The sequence below is a fragment of the Xiphophorus couchianus genome, chromosome 11 (genome assembly GCF_001444195.1).
Source record: "Xiphophorus couchianus chromosome 11, X_couchianus-1.0, whole genome shotgun sequence".
Classification (NCBI taxonomy): Eukaryota; Metazoa; Chordata; class Actinopteri; order Cyprinodontiformes; family Poeciliidae; genus Xiphophorus; species Xiphophorus couchianus.
In genome coordinates this window covers 8,942,710-8,966,118 of record NC_040238.1, presented here as the reverse complement: position 1 = coordinate 8,966,118, position 23,409 = coordinate 8,942,710, and the positions used below count along the sequence as shown (strand labels likewise).

Genomic DNA, 23,409 nt, shown 5'->3' with positions numbered 1-23,409 from the left:
TAGCACTTAGCTTTTATCAACATCTTATTGAGGGAAATGAGAGTGTTGTGCAACACAAATAATCATCCGACTGGAACACAGTTCACTCAACAGTACAACATAATTTAGATCATTTGGAAGAAGCTGTAGTGGCTGTGGGTGATACCCTACTGGGGAAAGATTGTCCTGTTTTGATGCAATTTTTTCATCAAGAAAAGCCATATATGAGGGTCAAACACCGTTTTTTAATCGTGTCTGTCTGAATTCGAGGCTTAGAAGTATGAAAGAGGACACAGAGGATTAGGGAAACAAATTATAAGAATTCGTCAAATAGTTTAATCAGTAAGAAGGAAGAAGAAACATGAATTCAACATGTTCCTTCAGAAAGTTAGTCTTCCACCTGCACAACTCACATCTTTATCAGTGAAGCAGGTTACTCCCCCCATTTGCATTACTGTATAGTATAAGTTAATATTCTGATATTGAAGTCCAAATTATGAAAAAAATAGCCCTTAATAGCATCTCGTTCTAGATGTTGTGTTCCAGATGATTCAGAATTCACACTTTGGTTGATATCTGACAAGTAAAACCAGGAAAAGTTTGGAACATTGTTTTGATGGATATTGCACCTTACCTACTTTAAAAGTGGTCTTAAATTTATCTTCTTTAAATCAACACAGAATAAATCAGGTTTGAACCAAATTAGACGTCAAACTAGAGTTGATCAAATATTGTCAATAACCCTTTACTGTGGAACCCAACTGGAAGCTAACTTCAGAGCAGAGGTGAAAATGACTTTCTGACCCATGTAGGTAATGGTGCCTCTGCAGTTACACCAGCGGTTGAAACCAAAAATAAAACATGTCAGCTCTGTTTGTTTAGCTTTATGTGGACAGGTGTTGGTGACCCTTCAGTTGGCCATTTCCTTCTGGGCTGGACGTAATTATCCTGATGTTAACTCCTGGGGCAAATTGGTACTGAATGAACCACAGTCTGTAATTTCCCTCCTCGTCACACCTGATATGAAAGGAAGAGTGAGACACTTCTAAAATTGGTAGTTTAGATTTTTTTTTCCTTCTGCAGAAAGTTTCAGATAAACAGCAAAAAAAGGAGAGATTCAGTTTCAGAATGGCTCTTTATTTAAAAAAATATCCTTCACATGAGATGATATTTAATGAACCAAACTTAACATTTTCCCTCTGATTTGACAGATTTAGTCTGAAATGGCAGTCCTGTGTAATACTGACTGAGAGCTCCTGTAGTTTTAGCTGAAGTGGGAAGAAGACGGGATCACATCCTCTGGACCGGGCTGAGGCCCAGGATGTCGAAGCATTTGGCCATGATGGAGGCGGTGGCTTCACACAGCAGCATCCTCCACATGTTGATCTTATTCACCTCACCTACAGACAGAGAAACAAATTCATTATTCAGCTTTTCATTCAATCTGCGATCAAGCAATCAGATTTTTCACAACTTGACCCATTAAATGAAAGGGGGGAAAAATAGTTTTTGACTCAGTTTGAACCACTCCAGAACTCTGTTTTATTTAGAGTTTAAACTTTCACCCATCTTACTGGTTAAAAATCATAACTCATAACAGTTATAATTTGTGTTGATATTAGGTTAAACTAAGTCAGATTTTTAATCATACTTTCTAACTTTTCCATAATTTGGGGTCTAAACAGTTGAAAATAAAACAAAAACTCAGAGCTAAGAGTTTTACCTTAAACCTAAAGGGAAAAAACCAACAAGTATTCCTTAAGAAGTTTGTTTAAAAAAAGGTGCATGGTTAAATCTGATGAAGATTGCTGTGGGCAGGAAGGATCTCCAGTAGCAGTGAATCTACAGACGTCTCTGACTGAAGAGTGTTGCTGTATCATGATCTCATGACTATTATGACATGCTAACAGCTCCTTGTCAGGGCAGAAGAGTCAATATTTCAATAAGGGTTCTGGTTTCTGATTACATGTATTGTAATATAATTATAAGACTTGTGCAAGAAGATTACTTCAGTTGCATTTTTGGCTAAAAACTTCCAGCTTTTATTTTTTAACAAACTTCATCTGTTTACGTGCACATTTCCCTTTTCCTAAGACAGAACAGTCAGTAAAATGAGTCCTGGAGAAAAAACCCAACAGATTATCTTGAGGCTAATGAATGAACGTTCTCTGAAACCACAAGACATGATCAGAGATGGAGAGAAGAAATGAAGCCAAATGTTTGGTAGATATTAAATGAGACCAATGTTGATCGAACAAACGATCAGAGGTCAGAAGTCAGATTTAAAGACGCTCTCTTTAGTCAACAGCAAATAAAAATCAATGACCCAAACATCCAGAGCACAACGAGCGTTCAGCCCATCGGGTCGGAACCACGTGACGGAGCAGAAACCCGGCGGTCCGTAACGAGCAGCACAGGCCGCATTAGGCAGAGCGCTCGTTAAAGAGGCGTGGACGGCGGCGGACAGCAGGCTCTGTCTGTAATTTACACAAACAAGACGACGCATTAATGTGAACGGAGGAAAGACGGCGTTGGATGTGGAAAAAAGACGGCAATGAGGAAAAAGTTTAGATTTTACACACATTGATGCTTCCCTGGAGTTACCAGAGGGAATTCAAACAAACAGATCGTCTCTAGTTGAATATGCAGAAAGGAAACAAATTTCATAACTGCCATACTTCAAGTTTAAAGCAATAAATCAAACAATAAATCAATTAATAGCATGATAAATTAAAACAAGATTGATCATTTCCATTTGGATGACTGATTGTTATTCTTGCATCAAAGTCTGGATGAGAAAAGGCTTCAGTTTGACGCGCTGGTCCAAACTAGTCCATTTCTTGAAGGGTAATTTTGCGTGTTTTGTTTATTCATTTTGCATATTTAAAATATCTTCCAGTACCAGTGTTAAATGTTCATTATGAATTAAACTATCAGTATGTTAAAGGGTGAACTTACATTATTTCCAGTGTGTTGTTTGAAAATGGTCTCATAACAACAAAATTATAATTTATCACAATAACTTCTGGGACAATTTATCATCCAGCAAAATTTGTTATTGTGAAATTTTAGTTCAGTTTTTTTTTAAGCTGTTCAGTATTTTGTGCTTAGTTCCTTTGATGTTTTGTAACTTGATTTAAAAGTCATACTTCTGCCCTGACATAAAGCAAAACTGAAATGAGGCGTACTTTATGTTCATCTTTAATGTAAAAGCATAGTAATTGCTTTCAAATAGAGAAAAATTTCACAATGAACTCCAACTGGAGTTACAGCTTGTGTGTGGAGAATTAGCATAATAAATCAACTCTAAGCCTGAAGTGCTCTCACTCCAGCACAGCAGGGATAAAGCACTTCCAGGAAGGAGGACTAACATATGGTGCGCTGCTTTTAGTTGAAACCCCATCAGAGTGAGACATCCCGCTAATCTGCAGACTCACTTCCAGAACACTAAAACATCTATTTTTAAAACTAAACAGCTGAGAGGAAGAGGACAGAGATCTGTAGAGCTGGAATTGCTTTTCTGTACTTAAGTATTAAAACTACCCAAAAAATCCAAGAATTTTCAAGGACTTCAAGCACCTGTTTCTGTTTGGAGGCTCACCTGTCTGCCGGTCCTTCTCCACGCAGTAGCAGCTGTCGTAGAACTCAGTGAAGGTGGTGGCGAGCTCATACAGGTAGTCGCACAGAGTGTGCAGCAGCAGGTCGTCCAGAATCTTCTGCAGGATCTCCGGGAAGCGCAGGATGCACTTCCCCAGTTTCCACTCCTTGTCGTGGTCCAGCAGGATCTCCGTTGTCTCTGCAGCCTTCCTGAGCGTAGCCTCGTCCAGGTTGGCCAGACGGGCAATGGACCTGACAGGACATCAAAGATAAATATATATACGGTACATCCATTCACTGCAAGGTTATTACACTTAATTAAAACTAATAAGATAATAAAGTTGAGAAAACATTTTGCCAAGCTGAAATAAACAAAACATTAATCAATGGTGAAAACACTATAACTAACAGGAACTATATGATACATTTGTAAAGCTAACACATTCTTATCTTATAATACAATATCGTTTGTTTTGTGTTTATGATGTTTTAGCCTTTCAAACTGTGAAACTTAATTGTTTTTCCCCACGCACAGTTTACATCAGCTGTCTGTAAATCACGGTACTCCGTACTCCTGCTGGTGGCTCTTAATCCACAAAATGGTGACAGAAAAAGTTGAGAGCCAGCTGGTAATTTATTATACACACTTAACTAATAATAACTAATAAAAATGAGCAAACATACTAAAAACTAGCTAAAACTAGCTGAATTAGACAAAAAGTTAAAACTAGAGATGCATAATATTGGCACTAAGATGGGCATCAGCCGATATTAGTCATTTTTTAACATATCGGTCCGATAAATAAAACTGGGGCCGATATTAATAACCAATATTTTCCTAAGTACAGTGATTTTTTTTCAGAGTGTCAAAAGGAAAGGGCAGTGAAATACATATAAAATATATAATACTGGTTATTGGCAACAAGAGCAATATTAATATTGGATATCAATATCTGCGGGCATATCCTTATTGGTGCATCCATAGTCACAACAAAATAAAATTAAACTATAATGAAAAACTTACCACAGTTACCACACTGATTCATTGTTTAAACATTTAAAAGACAGATCTTTAAAGAGGTTTAATCTTTCTAATCTGGTTTAAAACAATAAAAAGTGCAACTTCTGATCAGGTTCAAGGACTTCAACCTTTATGTCTCACTTCCTGTGACTCACGAGGGGGTCAGCCACCCACAGTGAGTGAGCTATTGATTGACAAATCCTCTGAAGTGAGACTCCTTGCAGGAAAAAATAAAAAAACTAGATAATCAATCTCTGCCGGGCACGCTGCCATCCAGATCCTAACTCCTCCAGGGACGATGGAGAGGAAGAAGAGGCGACGCTCGATACGGCGGGGATAAGGAACGCCCCAAAGACTAATCCTCTGGCACAGGATTATGGGTAATGAAGGTAGATGTGGGAGGTTTTCCAACGGACAGAGAGGAGAAAGTTGAAGATTTTACTTCCTAAACTTTTGGATTTCTTGATAAAACAAGAAGATTGTCGGTTTGGGGTTTATCGAAATGCTACAGGAGAGTTGAGTCCTTCCAGGTGTGAAACTCAACCAGGAAACGCCAGGATTCCTGGAAGAGAAGCGCAAGTTGGCTGCCACCAAGGAGAGGGATTGGCAAATCCCAAGCAGGAAGTAAAAGCAGCGGGGAACCTTCAATACTTCCCAACTTGAGATGTTTTATTTGCTGAGAGCGGTTACAAAAAAATCACTTGTACAGGATTAAAGCACAACGGTTTCATTTGATCATCGAGAGTTATGTGAACAAAAATGACATTTATGGATTTTAGGGTCAAAATCTGGTTAAGGACATGAAAGAGACGCTTGGGATTGAGAACCAGTTATGAATAGCAGCTGGAACTGATGGCCTCAAATCTGCAATCATTTAGAAAAATGGCTACAAACGTTTTTAGAAATGTGTGTGTATATATATATATATATATGTAATTCTCCTTTTTAGATTTTCACATAGTGCCTTGAATTTTAAAATGATGTTGTTTATCAGCCAAATCAATGAGATATGTTTCATCCTTTTTGTCCAACCAGCTAGTGATGCAAGTTAGCAATTAATGAGTTAATTTAAGGTTTATCTTATTGATCAACTAGCAATTAACTGACAGTCACCTATTTTGCTGAAAACCTCTTAATACAAGAGAGTCGACCATCTCATTGTCATCGTCTCACATTATTAAACTTAGACCCTTATAATACATAACAAAACAGGAATGTCTTAGGTTGCTGAATTGAAAAAAATAAAATATGTGAAACATGTAATTCCCCATGAACGAAGAGATGTTCATACAGTACCATCTGTGGTTGCTAAATGCTAAAACTTTGCTCCATGAAGTGTATTGACTCACCACAGTCCTCAAACTCAACCTTGCTTATTGGTATCATGTTATTTTTCATAATGTTACAATTTTTCTGTTATTCCCTGTGATTTTTTTATCATAACATTCTCGCCTTCCTAGTCATTTTTGGTTGAGAAGTTGACGGTGCTCCGTCATGCAGCTTGGCTGAATTAGAGCTATTAAGGTGAAACTTGCAGTAAAAAGCTTGTCAACTGTTTATGTTTCGAAACATAAAGTGCTTTTTCCATTCCACAGCAGACTCTTTTTGGACGGTTTCTCTATCCCATTATGGTATGGCCGCCATCTTTGTTTCTGTATCAATGGTCTGGTTCAACTTAAGGATAACCAGCGGCACCCTCTGCTGGATGGGGGCCAAACTACATCACTAAGAGAAGGTCTAAGCGGACGTTATTAGTGAATCGATTGGAACAAATATTAATCTAATAAACCATTACTCAACAATTAATTGTAAGTAATTATTTGCATTCATCCCAGCTAAGCTCAACAACAAGCTAATAGTTACTAAAATGATAATAAAACCCTGTATACAGTTGACAAAATTCCCAATAATGAACTACTATTTGCAATGTAGAGCATAGCAGGGTGTACAAATCATGCAGCACCTTAAATGATTCGTATTTCACCAGTTTTCAATGTTTCTCCTCCTCTTTGGTTTTTTTGCTATAAGCTACAGATGTTGAAAGAAGTGGTGGGATTGTACCTGATGCGGGTGAAGGCGTAGAGCAGGTAGGCCGCCGTGTTGCCCCGGTCATCCAGCATCTTGTCGAAGGAAAAGACGTAGTCGTTGATGCGGTTGTGAGACAGGTCAGCGTATTTGATGCAGCCAAACGCAACGGCTCTCTGGGCTTTAACGAGCTCTTCTGGAGTCAGCACCTGTAGAGACCACAAAATTAAGTCCACAATCAACAATAAATGGACGGCCTTCATCAGATTGTAATAACTGAAGACTGTTTCACCCTCTAAGAGTCAAAGCAGTGAGCTGAGTTTAACTTCCATCATTAGTTTACTGAACCTGAGGCAGAGATTAAACCAGCTAATCTGGTTCTGACTCTGCAGGGAGTAAAGAGGGGGATTAAAATGAGAGCAGCTGGAAATAAAAACCTGCAGTCGAGCAGAACATAGACTGAGGAGACCATGTGACTCGACAAGACAAGAATTAACAGGACGAATCAGGACAAGGTAAGAGACAGGTCATCAAATTAAGCATCAAAGGAACAGAGACTCAAAAAATAGTCATTGATGTATACAAATTGAAAAATGTAAATTGGACAGACAGACAAAATGAAAACCAGATGGATGGACAAAAGGTCAAGTATCTAGGGCTACAAAATAGAGAATCGTTAGCAAGGTAAGATGGACAAACGGATGGAAGTTAAAATGGACAAAGAAGAATGTGAAGTAAAGGACAGACTGATTCAAGATAAATTGGACATTCATGGGCATATGAAAGTGAAATTAGATGGACAGACAGAAGGTAAATTGGACCAATGGACAGATAGATTGAACATAGACTGGATGAATGAATGGACAGATGATAATTTGGAAGGACAGACATATAAAAGGTAGATTGGGCAAAAATATTGAAGGTAGATTGGATGACCAGGCAGACAGATTAATTTTTAGTGTGTTTAAAAATTTAGCATTAGCAGAGCTAACATTCTTTAGTGAATTAGTGGTTAACAAACCTAACTTTTTGGTTAGCTGTCAGATTCCATAAGAGCCAAAACATGTTCAAGATGGTACAAATACTATGACAGTAGTTTTTTCCCTTAGTGGATTTAAATCTTGATGCAAACTCAACATCTTCATCTCTTCTGTTAAAGCTCTTTTCAAAACACAGATGGACAGATGACCCGGTCTTAAGCTGCCGCTGCCTTTCATAAATCAATCAAAAGCCCAAGGTGTGTCTCTTAATGAGGTCTCCTCACATCCAGGGATCCAGGGCTGATCTTTATATCAAGGACTCACCAAGGTTGCAAACCAACACAGCTCCAAGTTTCATTTTCATTCCTGCAGTTCTCAGTTTTATTGGATGAGATTATTTCCAATCCTGTTTCCATCTGATGTTCAGGTGTTTTCATCTAAACTAAAACTAACAGGGGTGCAAAAAACAAGGGATGCTGACCTGGTTGGGTGCTACCTGGAGCTCTGTGTGCAGCGACATCAACACTCAGCAACTTTCAGCTGAACAGATTCTGATGTTGGGAAGAAACTTGCATGGAGACTGATGCCAGCACGGTTTCCCTGCAGGCCCACCTCGCCCGGCAGTCTGCTCGCTGCCTGGGTCAGTGCCCACGTCTACCATCTGCTAACTGAAGCTCATTAAAAAAGACTGCAGACACCGAGAACCTACGTCTGCACCGTTGACACTGCTGCAGCTCGATTTATGTCGACGTTCTTCCTCGAGTTTCTCCGGGTTCCTACAATCGCTTCATCTTCTGTCTTTTTGAAGTATAAATACACAAATTCACAACAAATGCTTTGCAGATACTTCAACTGAGATGTAGTGGCCACAATCCAATCTTATTTACCTCCTCAAAGGTATGAAAATCAGCCACTGTTCCCTTTTGCTCTGCCACAAAAGAGGGCCGACTGACAGACCTGCTCACCAGGTCATGTCTGCACGTTTGCGTTAAACACACCACTTAGTGACTATTCAGAAAAAATAAAAATAAAAAATCAGCTTAGACCAAAATCAAAATTGGCTTTTGAAAGATTGGTAATTGTCCAGAAAACTCCAATCAGTGTATCCAAAGTCAAAATCATTATTTTGTAGAAATCAGTTTCTACTTTACACCTCAGTGAAACCAACTCCCAAATCAACTTTTTTATGTCTACATAGGTTATTTAGGGTTCTATCTTTAAGTTTCTGTTAGGACTCAACAACAATTTATATTGCCATAGATGTGATCAATATCAATAGATAATATGTCCAATAGAATATTCAACCATTTCATTGAACCCTGAACCAGAACTGTGCAATATTTTACCTGAAACTGTCTCACCGCTGGTCTCCTTCAGTAGAACGGTACATAGGCAGCTCAATTCTCCCATTTGTTACAACGACACATGGATGAACATCTATGTCAGACTTTATTCAGGGTTTAGGAAACAGGAATTGCTCACGGTGCTACATGACACCATGAGTTCGGTATAGCATTATTGTCACCATAATAGTGTCCAAAACACAGAAAATAAGAGTTGCCAGATTTTTCACTAGTTATTTTTTGTCTGGAAAGCCACTAATTATATTAAAGTTTATAATATAGCAAAAGTGCTTTTAGCATCCTGACCACAGCCCCGCGTTTCCCTTCCTCTCATCCCCACACCTGGCCACACCACTCAGTGTATCCTGGCTCCGCCCACTTTTGTGGAATTTTTCTACATTTGCCAGAGGCGGAGATTTTGCTTCACACAGGGTTGTCAGACTTAAAACTTTGTTTGTTTTATTTTTTGAAGTAAATTTTTGTATAATTATGACTGATTTGTAAACTAATACAAATGAAAACACGTCAAAGGAGGTGAATACTTTTCATAGACATTATAATCTTTAGTTATGGGAAGGAAAAAATGCAATCCTCCAGAAGTTACTTCTGATATATCACAACACTTAATATGTATATTAATATATTTTAAAGTACAAACCAGCATATGAGGAAGAAACAAAAATAAAAAAAGTTTTTTCTAATAATAAAAATTAAAATATCTTTTCATTCACTTAAACCAGGGGTCCCCAAACTCGGTCCTCAAGGGCCGGCATCCTGCATGTTTTAGTTCTCTCCCTGGTTTAACGCACCTGGATCCAATGATGACATATTAGAAGGCCTAAGAAGAACATTAACATGCTGAAAAGGTTGTTGGTACTACCAGGGAGAGAACTAAAACATGCAGGATGCTAGCTCTCGAGGACCAAGTTTGGGGACCCCTGACTTAAACCAATAGAAACACTTTGGACAAATTACTCCAGAAAGTCTAAGGTTGTATCCATTAGTTAACCTCCACCAACTTTCCCTCCCACTTCAAGCCAAAAAGTTATTTTCCATCCATCCATTTTTTACACCGTTTTCCCATTGTGGTCAGGGGGAGGTGGGGGTGGTGCCTATCTACAGCTGTCAACAGGCGAGAGGCGGGGTACACCCTCCTCAGGTCCCCAGTCCATCACAGAGAAAGTTAGTTTATTTATAAAAATATACAAAACACCAGGTCATCTTTGTCGGAGCTTCTCTCTTTTTTGTAAAAGAAACTTTAATCAAAGTTTTTCCAGGGATTTGAGTCCAGAGAGTTCTCTCTTCAGAGGAATTCAATAAGCAGACTCAGATTTTATAAACCACTAAAGGTTTGTCCTTCAGTCAGCAGGTCACAGCATCCTGGGAGATGTGATTTATTGTGCTTTAGAGGCACAGCGACACATTCACAGGTTTTCATATCCACTATAGGACAACACAGCTTCTCACATGAAAAAAAAAAAACAGGAACATCAGGCGGGTTTAAACTCATATCCAGGAGTTTTTCTTTCCATTTAATCTTTTCCTAAGAAACCTGCAGCAGTCTACATTTAATTGGCACAATAAATACGCCTCCCTGACTCTCCTTGTCAACATGTTTCTTCAAACCTGTTAGTCCAGTTGACTCTGGTTGGGATCCAAATTACATCATTTGCTACATTTTCAGCAGTAGTTTGCTTTCAAATTACAGTGTCAAACAAACCAAACTGACTGAGAAACCTGTTAGCCCCCTCACCTGCTGCACTGAGAACCAACACATAAACTCTGAAAAAGACGATAAACTCCCTTCTTCACAAAATGTAAACATAAAGGATATATCAGATTTTGGCGGTTGTAGTATTTCCCTTTTGTTTCTGGCAGAAGATGACGAGTCACCTCTCCAGCTAGCACTAGACTCACATGTTTGTTTTGGTTGTATTTACCCAGAACGCTCTGCGCTTTAGTTTACGTAGCGTTGTCCGGTCCGCTTGGTGTTCATATGTGCTTTCGACCTGCACCATAGTTCACTTCAACCGAACAGAAACGAGGTTTGTAGGCAGACTTCAGTTTGACTATGCATTCACAACTCCAGAAAAGACCCAGACTTTTTAGACAAACGACCTCATTTGAATAAAGTGGACTAAAACATATTAAGTAAAACATATTTTACTGTTATGACCTTCTTACTAAATCTAGTAAGTAGATATTTTCTTTTTAATGAGATAAATCTTATATCTCAGTAAAACGAGAACTTTTTCCAGTTTGAATTTATTTCCAAGCTCTGACAGGTAGGCGCCATGCTAGCTTTACATGGCAAAAAACATCATCATCCAGCCAACTGGCAATAAATTTGCACTCAACCGTGATAGATGCAAAAAAGCTAACCATCTAGCATGGGCTAGTTAGCGGTAGCCTCAACCACCTCGAGTCACACTTTTTTCTGAGAGGAAAAGTAACACAAGAGGAAAAATCTTACATAAACGAGATTAAGCGAAATTATTTAAAACCGCAGGTTGAAAAAGGTAAAAGTTTAGGCGTCATTTCCCCTGAAAATAGAAGAGAAAGTTAACTCCACCAGCGATTGCACAACTAAGGTTTCCAGCTTCTTACCCGCATGTTGGGCGAAATCTGCAACTCCCACTACAGAGATTTAATGAAGAGACAAGTTGATGCAGAAAGCAGCAGCATCTATGCAGCTGTGAGCTGAGGAAGAAAAAAGCAGGGAGATAAAGAACCCAAAGCGTGTTGAAGTCGGGCCGACCTCAGCACATAAAACCTAAAGTTCTGGTTCGGTTTGAGCCCTGTGGTTTGGCTCAGCGCAAAGAATTAACGGTTGCCGCAGAGTGAGCGGGTCATTACTGTGAAAACCTGCCTCGGAGCGATCCGGAGGCAGAAATAATGAGCTGGACGGTGTCCCGGTGCTCGCTTAATGACCGCTTATCAAAGATTTAACTTCAGACACTAAATATTGATACAAAACTGTTACAATACGAGCTGAAATAACAGCGTTGTTACAGCAGAGAAGAGAGGTTTGAGTTATTATTCTAAAGGAGAAACCTCCGATAAATGATGTGAAGAAAAAGAACAGCTGGAAGAACAATAAAGACAACTGTTACACGTGTAAACCATCAAAAACAAACATGAACAGAACAGAAAAAAAAACATTTTTAAGGATAAAATTCAAGGAAATTATTAAAACAAATGGGCCAAATGTATATAATTATAAAACTCCACAGCAAAAAACTCAGATTCTCAGCTTGCAGCAGTGTGGAAATCAGATCTTGATGTCGGTTGTCTCACCTTGTCTCGCTCCTTCTCTTTCAGTTTGTCCATAGATCTCTTCAGTCCCTCCTCCAACAGGTCCATCAGCCTCACTGTGTCTCCAGATCGGGTCTTAAATTTCTTCCTGGGGGCAAAACAACAAAGAAAATAAACACCCTGCACAAGAAAAACAAAACAAAACAGACAGAAGGATGGAAGGGATAAAAAAGAGAGAGAGATGGGACCGAGCTTGTCAAGGTAACAAATTTTACTGGATGATTAATTGTCCCACAGATTATCAAATTAAATTTTATTTGTATAGCGCATTTTAGCAACAAAGCATTTCAAAGTGTCTTACATCATAAAAACACAAAAATACAAAGTCATAGAGCACACAGTCAACAATTGAAACATTACATTTTGTCAAGTGCCATGGTTACTATCAGATTGTTGATTAATGTTTCATTGATTATGTTTTAAAAGCAACTTTAAACAGGCTGGTTTGTAGGCTAGATTTAAAGGCACTCAGTGTTTCAGCAGTTTTGCCGTTTTCAGGAAGCTGAATGCTGCTTCTCCATGTTTGGTTCTGGTTCTGGGGAGGAAGAGCATAACCAGAACCAGAAGACCTGAGAGGTCTGTAAGGTTGATACAACAACAGCAGACCTTTAATATATTGTGGTGCTAAGCCATTCAGTGATTTAGAAACTAACAGCACCATTTTAAAATCTATTCTCTGAGCTACAGAAAGCAGGTGTAAGGACTTTAAAAATGAAGTGATGCGCTCTATCATCCTGGTTTTAGTGAGAATCCGAGCAGCAGCGTTCTGGACCAACTGCAGTTGTTGTTTTGACACCATTTTCTTTTTTTCTTTTTTACCCCTCTAGGGGGTCTTTTGTGGGCTCTAGTGTCCCTTATATGACAGTAGGCTGACAGGAAACAGGGAAGGAAAGGGGGGGAAGACATGCGACAAATGTCGTCGGGTCCGGGAGTCGAACCCGCGACGGCCGCATCGAGGACTCAAGGCCTCCAAATACGGGTCGCGCTAACCACTACGCCACCACAGCACTACGTTTTGACACCATTTTCAAGAAACATATTGGTAAAGGCATAATACTGCAAGTCTGCCCTCTCAAATAACAAACTTTAATTTTGTACAAAATTAATCACATGATAATTGCACAAATTAGAAAGTAATGGAAACACATACATTTAGGAGAAAAACAAGTTTTTTGCTACAACGTTTTGCCGCTAGGATGAGGTTGGGTTTCAGCTGGAACAAAATGAGGGGATTTCACACAACTGCAATGGACAGATGCACTGGTTATGACCAGTGCATAACCAGTGCATAACCAGATGCACTGGTTATGACCAGTGCATAACCAGTGCATAACCAGATGCACCGGTTATGACCAGTGCATCTGTGAGTAATAAACGTAACAATCTGGTTTGGGTTTGTTTTCCCCTCATGCTGAAATGTAATTTCTTGATACCATTACTTTTTATTTTTATGTTGTGTGTTGATGTACAGCACTTTGTATCAGCCGTGGTTGTTTTAAAGTGCTTTATAAATAAAGTTGGTATGGTATGGTATGGTATAACTGATTAACTGAGGGGAACCAGTAGTTCGTCACCACTCAGCAGGTTTAGTTTCAACAAAAAAACATAAACTCTTCCATGTTCATAAACGATCCATTCATGAATTGAATTGGGTTAAGACTCACTTGTCCTCTCCCAGCACCACTCCAAAACCAGCGTGCTCTACCCGGGTCACTTGCGGGTCGTACCAGCCGATCATCTGTCCTGCAGAGAAAATCACCTGAAAGTGCATCCCCTGGGGGAAGAAACCACACAGAGACAACAGAAGATAATCTGAAGTCACTGCAGCTTGAAACAAAATGGCAGAAACTTGACAGTCTGACGGCTGGAGGAGGTCAGAAGTGATAAAAATCCTCACCTGGCCGCTGTCCACGACGTAGATGACTATGTCAGCCTTCTCCTCGAAGAGCCGCTGACGCAGCGCTGCCAGATCTGACGTGTCATAGGTGTAGCCGCCGTCCGACTTGACGATGGTCAGCGGGATGGACTGACCTGGAACAAAGACGATCTTCCGGCCTTCATCCAGCTCAACCAGACCTGAGCAGAAAATAACGGCAGCAGGAAGAGGTTAGACATTAAGACTGTAATGAGGAAGTTAGACTATAATAACTGTAAAAAATACCCAAGACTAGATATTTATGATAATAGCACCTCCTGGTGGTGGCTTCAAGAGTTGGCATGTTGTCAAAGCAACATTATTCATTAATTGTTCAATTTATTTACCGATTTTCTCCTGTTTTATTCTATTTGTGAACAATCGTAGCATGATGAACATGCTATAAAAAAATTGTAAAATAAAAACTATATCTATATATCATCCATCCATCCAATCAGTTGATCCATAAAAGCTGCTTAAAAACAGGATCTCTGTGACAGATTACAAAATAAACTGCTGAAAGATCAAAGATGGGTATTACCAGAATAAAGTCATAATATCAGCAGAATAAAGTCATGCTTTGAGTCTCACCTTTGTCCTCGAACTCCTTCACCACCTGGGTCATCCGGTTCTGGTAGAACGACTCTCCTCTCTCGACGATCTGGATGTCCAAACAGTCGTAGACCTTCTGAAACTCTGGAATCATCACATCAATCAATCCCAACAGATTTATTCTACTTTAGAATTATTTATAACCTCAGTTTATTATTTTATTTACTTCAAACATCTTACTGTGTCACCTTTTTTCCACTAACATCTTTAAAAAGGAATAGATTGAAATGTAAAAAGTCATTTCAACGACTAAATTAAAATGTAAGAAAAAGCTAAGTCAATGACTTTTTTTATTATAACAAAACACGAAAAGAAGTTTATAGGTTAAAATATACTGTATGATTAGATATTAGGGCCAGACTAGGAGAATTTTGTTTTCTGACATTACAAGAATGAAGTAACAATAATAAGAGAATAAAGTAGAAGAAAAAGAGAATAGTCATAATATTACCAGAATAAATGTGTAAAAATACAAGAGTAAAGGTGTAAAATTATGAGAATAAAGTTATAAAAATATGAGTATAAAGTTCTAATATTAAGAAAAGAAAGTCATAAAAATTTGAAAATTAAGTCATTAAAATGTGAGAATAATGTCATAATATTACCAGAATAAAGTTGTAAAATGAATGTCATGGAGAGTTGAGAATCTTGTGACATCACAGTTTGGTGTCAGTTTTACAAAGAACATCAGCATCAAAATATTAACAGCAAGACTTTGAAATGACTGGAGCTACTGAGCTGATCATGTCAGATATTGATAACTATTGAAGATTTTCTCCCTTTAAAACAACTTAATTCTCATAATTTTACAAGTTTCTTAAGGTAATATTGCATCTTTATTTTGCTAACCTGACTTCATTCTCATAATCTTATGACTTAAACATAAATATGTCTCTCTTTCAGTGTCATGGAAAAGCCCACCTCTCCTGGAAACGTCACAGATCATCTCCCAGGCTTTGATGAAGTCGGGTTCTTTGCTCTGCAGCCTGACAACACATTGGTGCGCCCGTTTCTTGAACTCCTCGTCTTCGTCAAAGCGCTTCTTTGACTCCTGGTGGACAAAAAGGAGAAGAAAGAAAATATTTTTTTTATTTTTACCTTCAGATTTTCCTTACTTTTTCAATTGCTTTTTTTTCTCTATTATTCTAAACCAGGGATCCGTAACCTGCGACTCCGGAACCTTTATAACATGGGTAAAAATAATTTTATAAAAAACATATTATTTTTAAATATACTGTAGATATGATAACAAAAGGCTTTAGAAGTTTTTTGATAGAATATTTGCATCGGCTGTCACCAAAAGTACGAGCAACATATTTTAAAATCTTTATTTAGTTATTATGTTGAAAATTGTGTGTCTTTAAATTATTTTTCATAAAAATAAACATCTTGTAGAAGAAAATGTCTTTTTTTTTTTTAACTAAAAATTATAAATAAAATTGTGGTTATTTAAGAATGACAACATTTCCTGCAGCAGATATTAGAAGTTATCTTTTTTTCAAAAAGTTATGCAACATTTGCAGCTCTAAAGGTTTATTAAGAGATACAGAGGGCAAAAACCTCCTCTTTCCATTGTAAAGATTGCAGATTCATGGTTTAGAAAATGTTTTGGTAACACTATTTGACGGAGTGTGCATACGACTCACATGACACTGTCATAAACATAACATCTGTCATGAACATGAAGGAGTCTTTATGAATGACTGACTGTTGTCATGAAGTGTCATTTGGTAAATAATGACACTTTAATGCAAAGTTGGCACTTTTAATGGACATTTAGGGCAAACTCCTCGTCTTCATGAACTTCAGTCTTGAACTTGCAAGTGATGTAGGAATTTGAACATGACAGTGTAAATGTTAAGAATGGGGGCGCAGCCAGATGCAGCTTATTTGGATTTAAAGTGACAGAAGCCCTAAAATTTCTGATTCTGAAAGAAACTCCAAATAGGCAGAACTGAGCAGATTAAAATGAAGAATGATTTTGTGCAAAAACTTTAATAAACATGTTTTGTTTAGACTTATTTTAACCAATCCAACGATAATAGCATAATGGACAAAAAACGATTTGGTATCAGCCAAAATCAGAATCAAAAGGGTGGGCTTTAAAAGATCAGTGACCAGCCAAAAAACTGCAGTTGGTACACCCCTAAATATTTTAATGAGCTGAAATAACCCTGACCCTATGAACTGACCTTGTAAAATATCTGCAGGTCACCGATGGGAGGAGACACTGTCAGGTAGTCTGGAAATTTATCCTGCAAGTGAGCTATGAGCATCCCAAACTGGGTCCCCCAGTCGCCGACATGGTTCAGCCTGCCGACGTCAACAAACAGTGTGACAAACAACAACAACAACAACAACAACAGAGGCGTTTCCAGGAGTTGCTATGATCCGGATTGCAGAGGCTGGAGGAGTTTAACTCTGACCTGAGGACGTCATAACCCAGAAACTCAAACAGCCGACACATGCTGTCGCCAATGATGGTGGAGCGAAGGTGACCCACATGCATCTCCTTGGCGATGTTGGGCGAGGAGAAATCCACGATCACCTAGGCAACAAGACGACAAAAATGACTAATCGATATCACCTTTGTTATTTCTCATTTGTTCTGTTTTTAGTATTTTATTCTGTTCTTTTTCTAGTTGAGTCGTTTAGTTTGGGCAATTATTCCCTCTGGTTTTGAATGCTGTGTAGATGGAAGTATTTACATTTTGGAATAGGGCTGAAACAATTAATCGGCTTAATTGTGATTAAGTGATAACTGAAATAATCGTCTAATTTATTAATCATTTAATCGTTAATTGGAATATAAAAACACAAAAAATTGCCAGCTGCTGGAAGAACAACACACTCAGAACAATAATTAGTCCAAAACTGTACAAAAAATATAAACATTTTTAACTAAATTAAAAACAAAAGTCTGTCAGTAGATATGTTCTACCCAGAACTCCTCAAGTTTAGCTTAACCAGGTTCATAGAACATTCTATTAAGCTCCTTCCAAAAAAGTCAAATCAGCTGTGTTGATGTTAGCTGCATATTCTATATGAATAAATGAGTTTTTATCATTGTGTTTTAAGGAATAAATATGAGTGATATACAAATGAAAATTTCCTTGAATAAAAGCCTGGGACCAATGTAAAGCATAAAACTACAATTAAAAAAAAAAAAAAGCAAGAGGACAGTACAGTTTTATTCTGTAGACAAACCCTCTTCCTAGTGGCAAGTGGCGGCGGCTGGACGCCATTGAGCAACAGGCTGGTCAGCAGTTTGGACACAAACGTTTTCTTCAGATGGATGTTGATGAATCCTGGACAGAAAAGCAGAGGAATGAGGCGAAGCAGCCACAGCGAAAACAAACCGGTCAACAAAAAGCTGCAGGTTTTAAAGGAAAGCTGAATGCACAGCTACTCAAAGATCTGCTTTTAAAAATATTTTTTAAAAGTGAAAATTTGGAGAACAACCAGACAAATTATTCTTTAATATTTATTTTGCAATTCTTTAATTTAAGGAATGTTAAAATTGAGCAACTTCAGAAAAATGTAGAAGTACTGAAATGATTATACAACCATTAACAGATTTTTTTCTAGCATTTCATTTATTTTCTTGTTTAATTTTCAAAACTTAAATTTTTTAAAATTAAATCCACTGAGATTTACATCAACAAAACACAATATTATATACATTTTTATGTACTACAAAATAGTTATTTTTATGGGGAATTTATAATTACAAATTTTAGTTTACAGTGCCAAATAATTTAAGGTTTGTAAAAAAAAAAAAGCAAGATATGATAAAATAATAATACAGCAAATTCCATTAAAAATTACTTTATTTCAAATTTCTTTAAAATTTTATTTATTTTTTAATAAACAAAATGTTCATAGTTAAGTGAAAGTACTCATTTATTTCATTAAGTTGTTACAGCAGTAAAACATTTTATTAATAAAATGATAAGATTTCTGGTCTAAAGATATTAATATATTACTAGAAAGTTTTAAATATTTGTTATGGCATTTAAATTATTAAGAACAAATATTAAACAAATACAAGAAATCCCTTATCCGAAAAAAGGCAATAATTGGAATAATTGGAAAAGTGCAACAGATGATTTGTTGAGGAGTTTTAAATCTTAAATAAAAGGAAGTGTGTCTGAAAGAGTTAAACTCAGCGAGGTTCTGATCTCAGATCGAGCTCCTACCCGGTCCAGCGATCTCCGTCCTCTGGATGAGTTCGTTATCTGGCAGATTCTGGACAATCTTCTCAGCGATTTCCCTCGGGTTCAACTTTGCCCCCTTTGTTTTCAGCATCTGAGAGAAAACAGTCAGAAAGGATCTGCATTTAAAAGATTCTAAACATCGGCACTAGAAATGCCAATTAGTGCTTTTTCCATCGAAATAAGTTCCAATCAATTAGCTAATAACGTTCGCTTAGACCAGGGGTGGGCAATCCTGGTCCTCGAGGGCCGGTGTCCTGCTACTCTTAGATGTCTCCCTTGAAACACTCTTGGATCCAACAGCTGACTCACCTCCTAAGTGCAGTCCAGTTCTCCAGAGTCCTGCTAATGACCTCATTATTTGACTCAGGTGTGTTGAAGTAGAGATACATCTAAAAGTTGCAGGAGACTGGCCCTCGAGGCCTGGAGTTGCCCACCCCTGGCTTAGACCTTCTCTTAGTGATGTAGTGTTGGCCGTCATAAACAGAGGGCGCCACTGGTCATACAGAAACAAAAATAGCAGAGCCATATCACAACGGAAAAGAGAAATGGTCCCAACAAAGGTGTGGGATGGAAAATGCACTTTTTTCTGTTTTGAAATATAAACTTCAACAAGGATATTATTCTTATCCTTAAGAATAATATTGTTCATCCAGCTGTGCAACATGACGAAGGAGTGTCAACTTTCCACCCAAAAATTACTGAAGTGCTATGAAGGCGAGGATGTGATAACAGAAAGTGGTAGAAATTACGCAGAAAATTTGTAACATGATGGTGAAAACATGATGCCAAATACGCAATGTTGACTTTGAGGGCTGTAGTGAGTTTTATTACTCCTTCAAGAGAAATCACACACCTCTCTCCTGTAAGAGTCTCTTTTCACAGGGAATTAAGTAAATTACACATTATTATTTTATTCATGTTTATTTATCCATGCAGCAACCTAAGAGGTTCCTTTTTGCTTAATAGTGTGAGAACTACTGGATTATTCAGCCACTATTTAATACATCTTAGACGAAATGTTACAATGTAACTTTTGTAAAATTCAGTATATTAGGAAAAATGTTACTCTTTATGTCATGAAAAAAGCTCTACCTTCTTTGTATAAGAAAAAACTCAGGATTTTAAGAATTTAATGGCCGCTAATCAAGTAATTAGTCGATCAATAAGATCCATCGTTAGATTTCATCAATCGATAACTTTCATGTTCTGATAACAGTGAGACATTAACAACTGGGGAACGCCATTTCTTCTGCGTCCACTGCTCCCAGTGGTGTGATGAACGAGACGTTTGAAGAAGAAACATTAGAGGAAAAAAAGAAGCAGTCAGAGACACACCTGAGCCATGCCCATAGCGCTGTTGCACTGGTAATCTCCGAACTTGGCCTGTTGGTTGGGCGTGACGGCGAGCGGCGGGTTGTTGAGGTCAGGGAAGGAAGCCCTGATGGCCTCGCCGAAAACATCCTGCAGCCGCTGGTTGATGTTCAGCATGGATTTACCGCAGTGTGGCGTCTCCTCCTGAAGACTCTGAGGAAAACAACAATGCCCCCATTACCAATACAACAATATGACTTAAAGATAAAATCTCATTTTTTTTATACCAGATACAATTTCTGATTTTAATAGATACGTTTTTTCTTTCTTTTCTAAAAAATAAATTAGAAATGACTGAAAGTATTTCCAAAAAGTAGATATTTCAGCCATCCCTTCTGTGAGTTGTACGATGGAGTGTTAAGTAAATACTGTGAGAATTTCGTGACAAATTAAAAGCTGTAAAGCACATTTGTCGACCAAGATGACATCATTCTGAGCTATGAAAAGCCAAGGAGAGCTTTGGTGAAAATACGTAAATGAATGAAAAAAAAAAAAAAACAAACAAATTTTCCAAACATTAAATCTTCAAAAATCCTAAATCTGATTAATCTATAAAGTTGATTTCTCGCCCTGCCCTACTGAAGCCAGACTGGAACGCCAGCCGCCACCCACCCTCTTCATGACGTTGAGGCGATACTTCAGTCTGGCGTTTTCCTCCCGCAGATCCTCCAGGCGCTGCGATGGCTCAAAGCTCTGAGACTTTTTAAGACTCTCGATTTCTGCAGACAAACTTTGAATTTCGCACTCCTTTTGTAAAAAAAAAAAAGAAAAGAAAAGCAGAAAACTTAAAATGAAACAAAACACTTGTACTGAGTTGTACGATGGAACGATGAGTGCCAGGTAACAAAATTTTATTATTTAAAAGATATAGTCATAATAAATTTTACAAGGAGAACGTCTTAAAATTCCAAGAAAACTTTGTTTTATTGAGACAATTATCAAGATCTGATGTAACCAGTTTAGTCCGTGGTTCTTTCTTCAAATTAGACTTTGCTTACATGATTGTTTCAAAGTTCTGCTACTGATAATAGTGTGATGCTGATGTGTTAAAAGAGATTCCTTATCTGTAAAACTGATACCAAATATTCTGGTAATAAAATTTTATTTCTGTATTATTTCAACTTTATTGTCGTATAACTGAATTCTTGTAATATTATGGCTTTATTCTTGTAATTAAAAATAAATAAATAACAAATCTTAGCCTGGCCCTAGTAATCAGTCTCAACGTTTAAATAAATATAAGCTCTAAAACAGGCTTGTCAAAAATGACCCTGCCGACATCACTCTGAGCTATGCAAACACAAGTAGTGCTGTGGTGAAAAAAACAATCCAGATATTCCGAAAATTTGATTAACTCGCCCATTCCTACTGTAGCTCCTCCAGACATGCCTGAGCCACTTCTATGAATAATGCTCTACTTGCCAGGGCATAATCTTTCCATTTTCACAGGATTCTCTGCTCAGTGAGATGTTCAAAGCCTGTTTTGGTGCGTCACATAAAATCCAAATTAAATACATTAAAGTTTGTATCTGTATCCTCGCAAAATGATTAAGAAGGTATCAATATTTTTGCAAGACAGAGCAAAACCTTTGGCACAGACCCGATCTGTGACATACCTATAGTGCAATAAAAATTCCCGTTCGGCTCCACCACTGAATAAATACAAACTTGGTCAGAGTGAAACCAAAAGTTATTTTCTCTCTGTCAATTATTGGAATAAACGTCAGATAAAAATTCATCCACTTAAGTTGGTAACATTATCTTTTTTGCCTTATGTTTGATTTTGTTGTAAGCATGCTGTAATTAAATACATGTACAAATTTACTAAAAGGAATTAAACTCAGTAAGAATGAAGTGCACTGAAAATATTGTTAAATAATTTAGCACATTTTCAGGTCAGAGTCAAAACAAAAAAATGTTTGGATTAGAAAAAGTTTAATTTACATCGTTGGTTAAAAAAAAACAATTTAGAATCTCGTTTGTTTATCTTTGTTTGATTATCTGACTGAAAAATCCAGTTTTTACTTCACATAAAAATGTTACAATTCTTCTACCTCCAGCAGATGGCGCCAAAGGCCTTCTAACAAGTGATTTTAACTTCAAAATCAAAGCAACAATAACTCCAGTGCTTAACGCAATTAAAATGACGCGTACATTAACTTTGGCCCACATTCCGACAAACTTAAATATTACATTGTGACAAATTCGGCAAATACATAATGTAAGATTAAGCTTTAGAATATTGCAGAACTATTTATTTTTTCACTACTTCGACAGTAGAACAAGGGTGAATAAAGAGAAAATAAAGTAACAATTTTCACCATTAAAAGGACATTTATATTTAGGATACAAGCCGAATTCAAAACTCAAGTCTGTTTACTTGTAAATTGTGAAAGCAGACTTTTATTAAACGACACGTTCTGCATTTCAACAGGAAATCGTTAAATTTAATGTTTTTTGTAGAAAGTTTGGCGTGTCTTGGACAGTTTAACATTATTCTAAAGCATTTAGCCTCGCTATTAAAAACCTTAGCACCTCTTTATTATGTCTATGGCTGCAATGACACACCGGCGGCTCACCTGGTGCTGAAGCCGGGCTGTGTACTCGGTCACTGGGTCTCCCATCTCTGAAAAGCCGGTGGAAAAATATGCTGCCGATAGGAAGCACAATCTCGTGTCTGATGAAACAAACTGCAGGATGAGGAAGAAGTGCAGGATTTACATTCGTTGTCTATGATAGAGGTTTGTTACATTTGTGCAGCGCCACCTGCAGGACCGGAATGAGAGCCTCCGTCACAGCCAAGCTTGGTTTATATCTTTGCAATGTTTTTTCTTTTCAGAAAAAATTAAACAAAACAAAAAAACATCAGAAACATTCACAACCTGAACTAAGACATAACTTAAATATGCGTCTTGAGTTTCATTAAAAAAGGCATGCACTGTATCAGTCTGGAAAGGGTTACTGTAAATAACCACAAGTGTGTTTTATTATTATGACCTTAAATTTAAATGTGTTTTACTTTGCAGGTTATTTT

The 23,409-nt window shown here is 37.6% G+C and overlaps 1 protein-coding gene across 1 annotated transcript; it reads right to left on the bottom strand.

Moving 5' to 3' along the window:
• Positions 1-1,095: 1,095 nt before the first annotated feature.
• rars1 (arginyl-tRNA synthetase 1) lies at positions 1,096-23,099 on the bottom strand. The gene is made up of 15 exons (XM_028032157.1): positions 22,955-23,099; positions 20,988-21,122; positions 20,340-20,528; positions 18,987-19,095; positions 17,995-18,095; positions 17,214-17,335; positions 16,980-17,100; positions 15,709-15,838; positions 14,767-14,871; positions 14,158-14,336; positions 13,925-14,034; positions 12,243-12,348; positions 6,659-6,831; positions 3,581-3,828; positions 1,096-1,379 (listed from the first exon to the last, which is right to left on the bottom strand). Exons 1-15 carry the CDS (start codon positions 22,997-22,999, stop codon positions 1,270-1,272), a joined length of 1,983 nt encoding a protein of 660 aa, XP_027887958.1. The 5' UTR covers positions 23,000-23,099; the 3' UTR covers positions 1,096-1,269.
• Positions 23,100-23,409: the final 310 nt, after the last annotated feature.

Excerpts from the sequence above, each read along its gene's own strand:
- rars1 (XM_028032157.1), bottom strand. The coding sequence starts at position 22,999 with ATGGGAGACCCAGTGACCGAGTACACAGCCCGGCTTCAGCACCAG. Across the intron at positions 19,096-20,339 it reads GCGCTATGGGCATGGCTCAG|ATGCTGAAAACAAAGGGGGC; the intron begins GTGTGTCTCTGA and ends GTTTTCTCTCAG. Across the intron at positions 15,839-16,979 it reads ACCTGCAGATATTTTACAAG|GAGTCAAAGAAGCGCTTTGA; the intron begins GTCAGTTCATAG and ends TTTGTCCACCAG.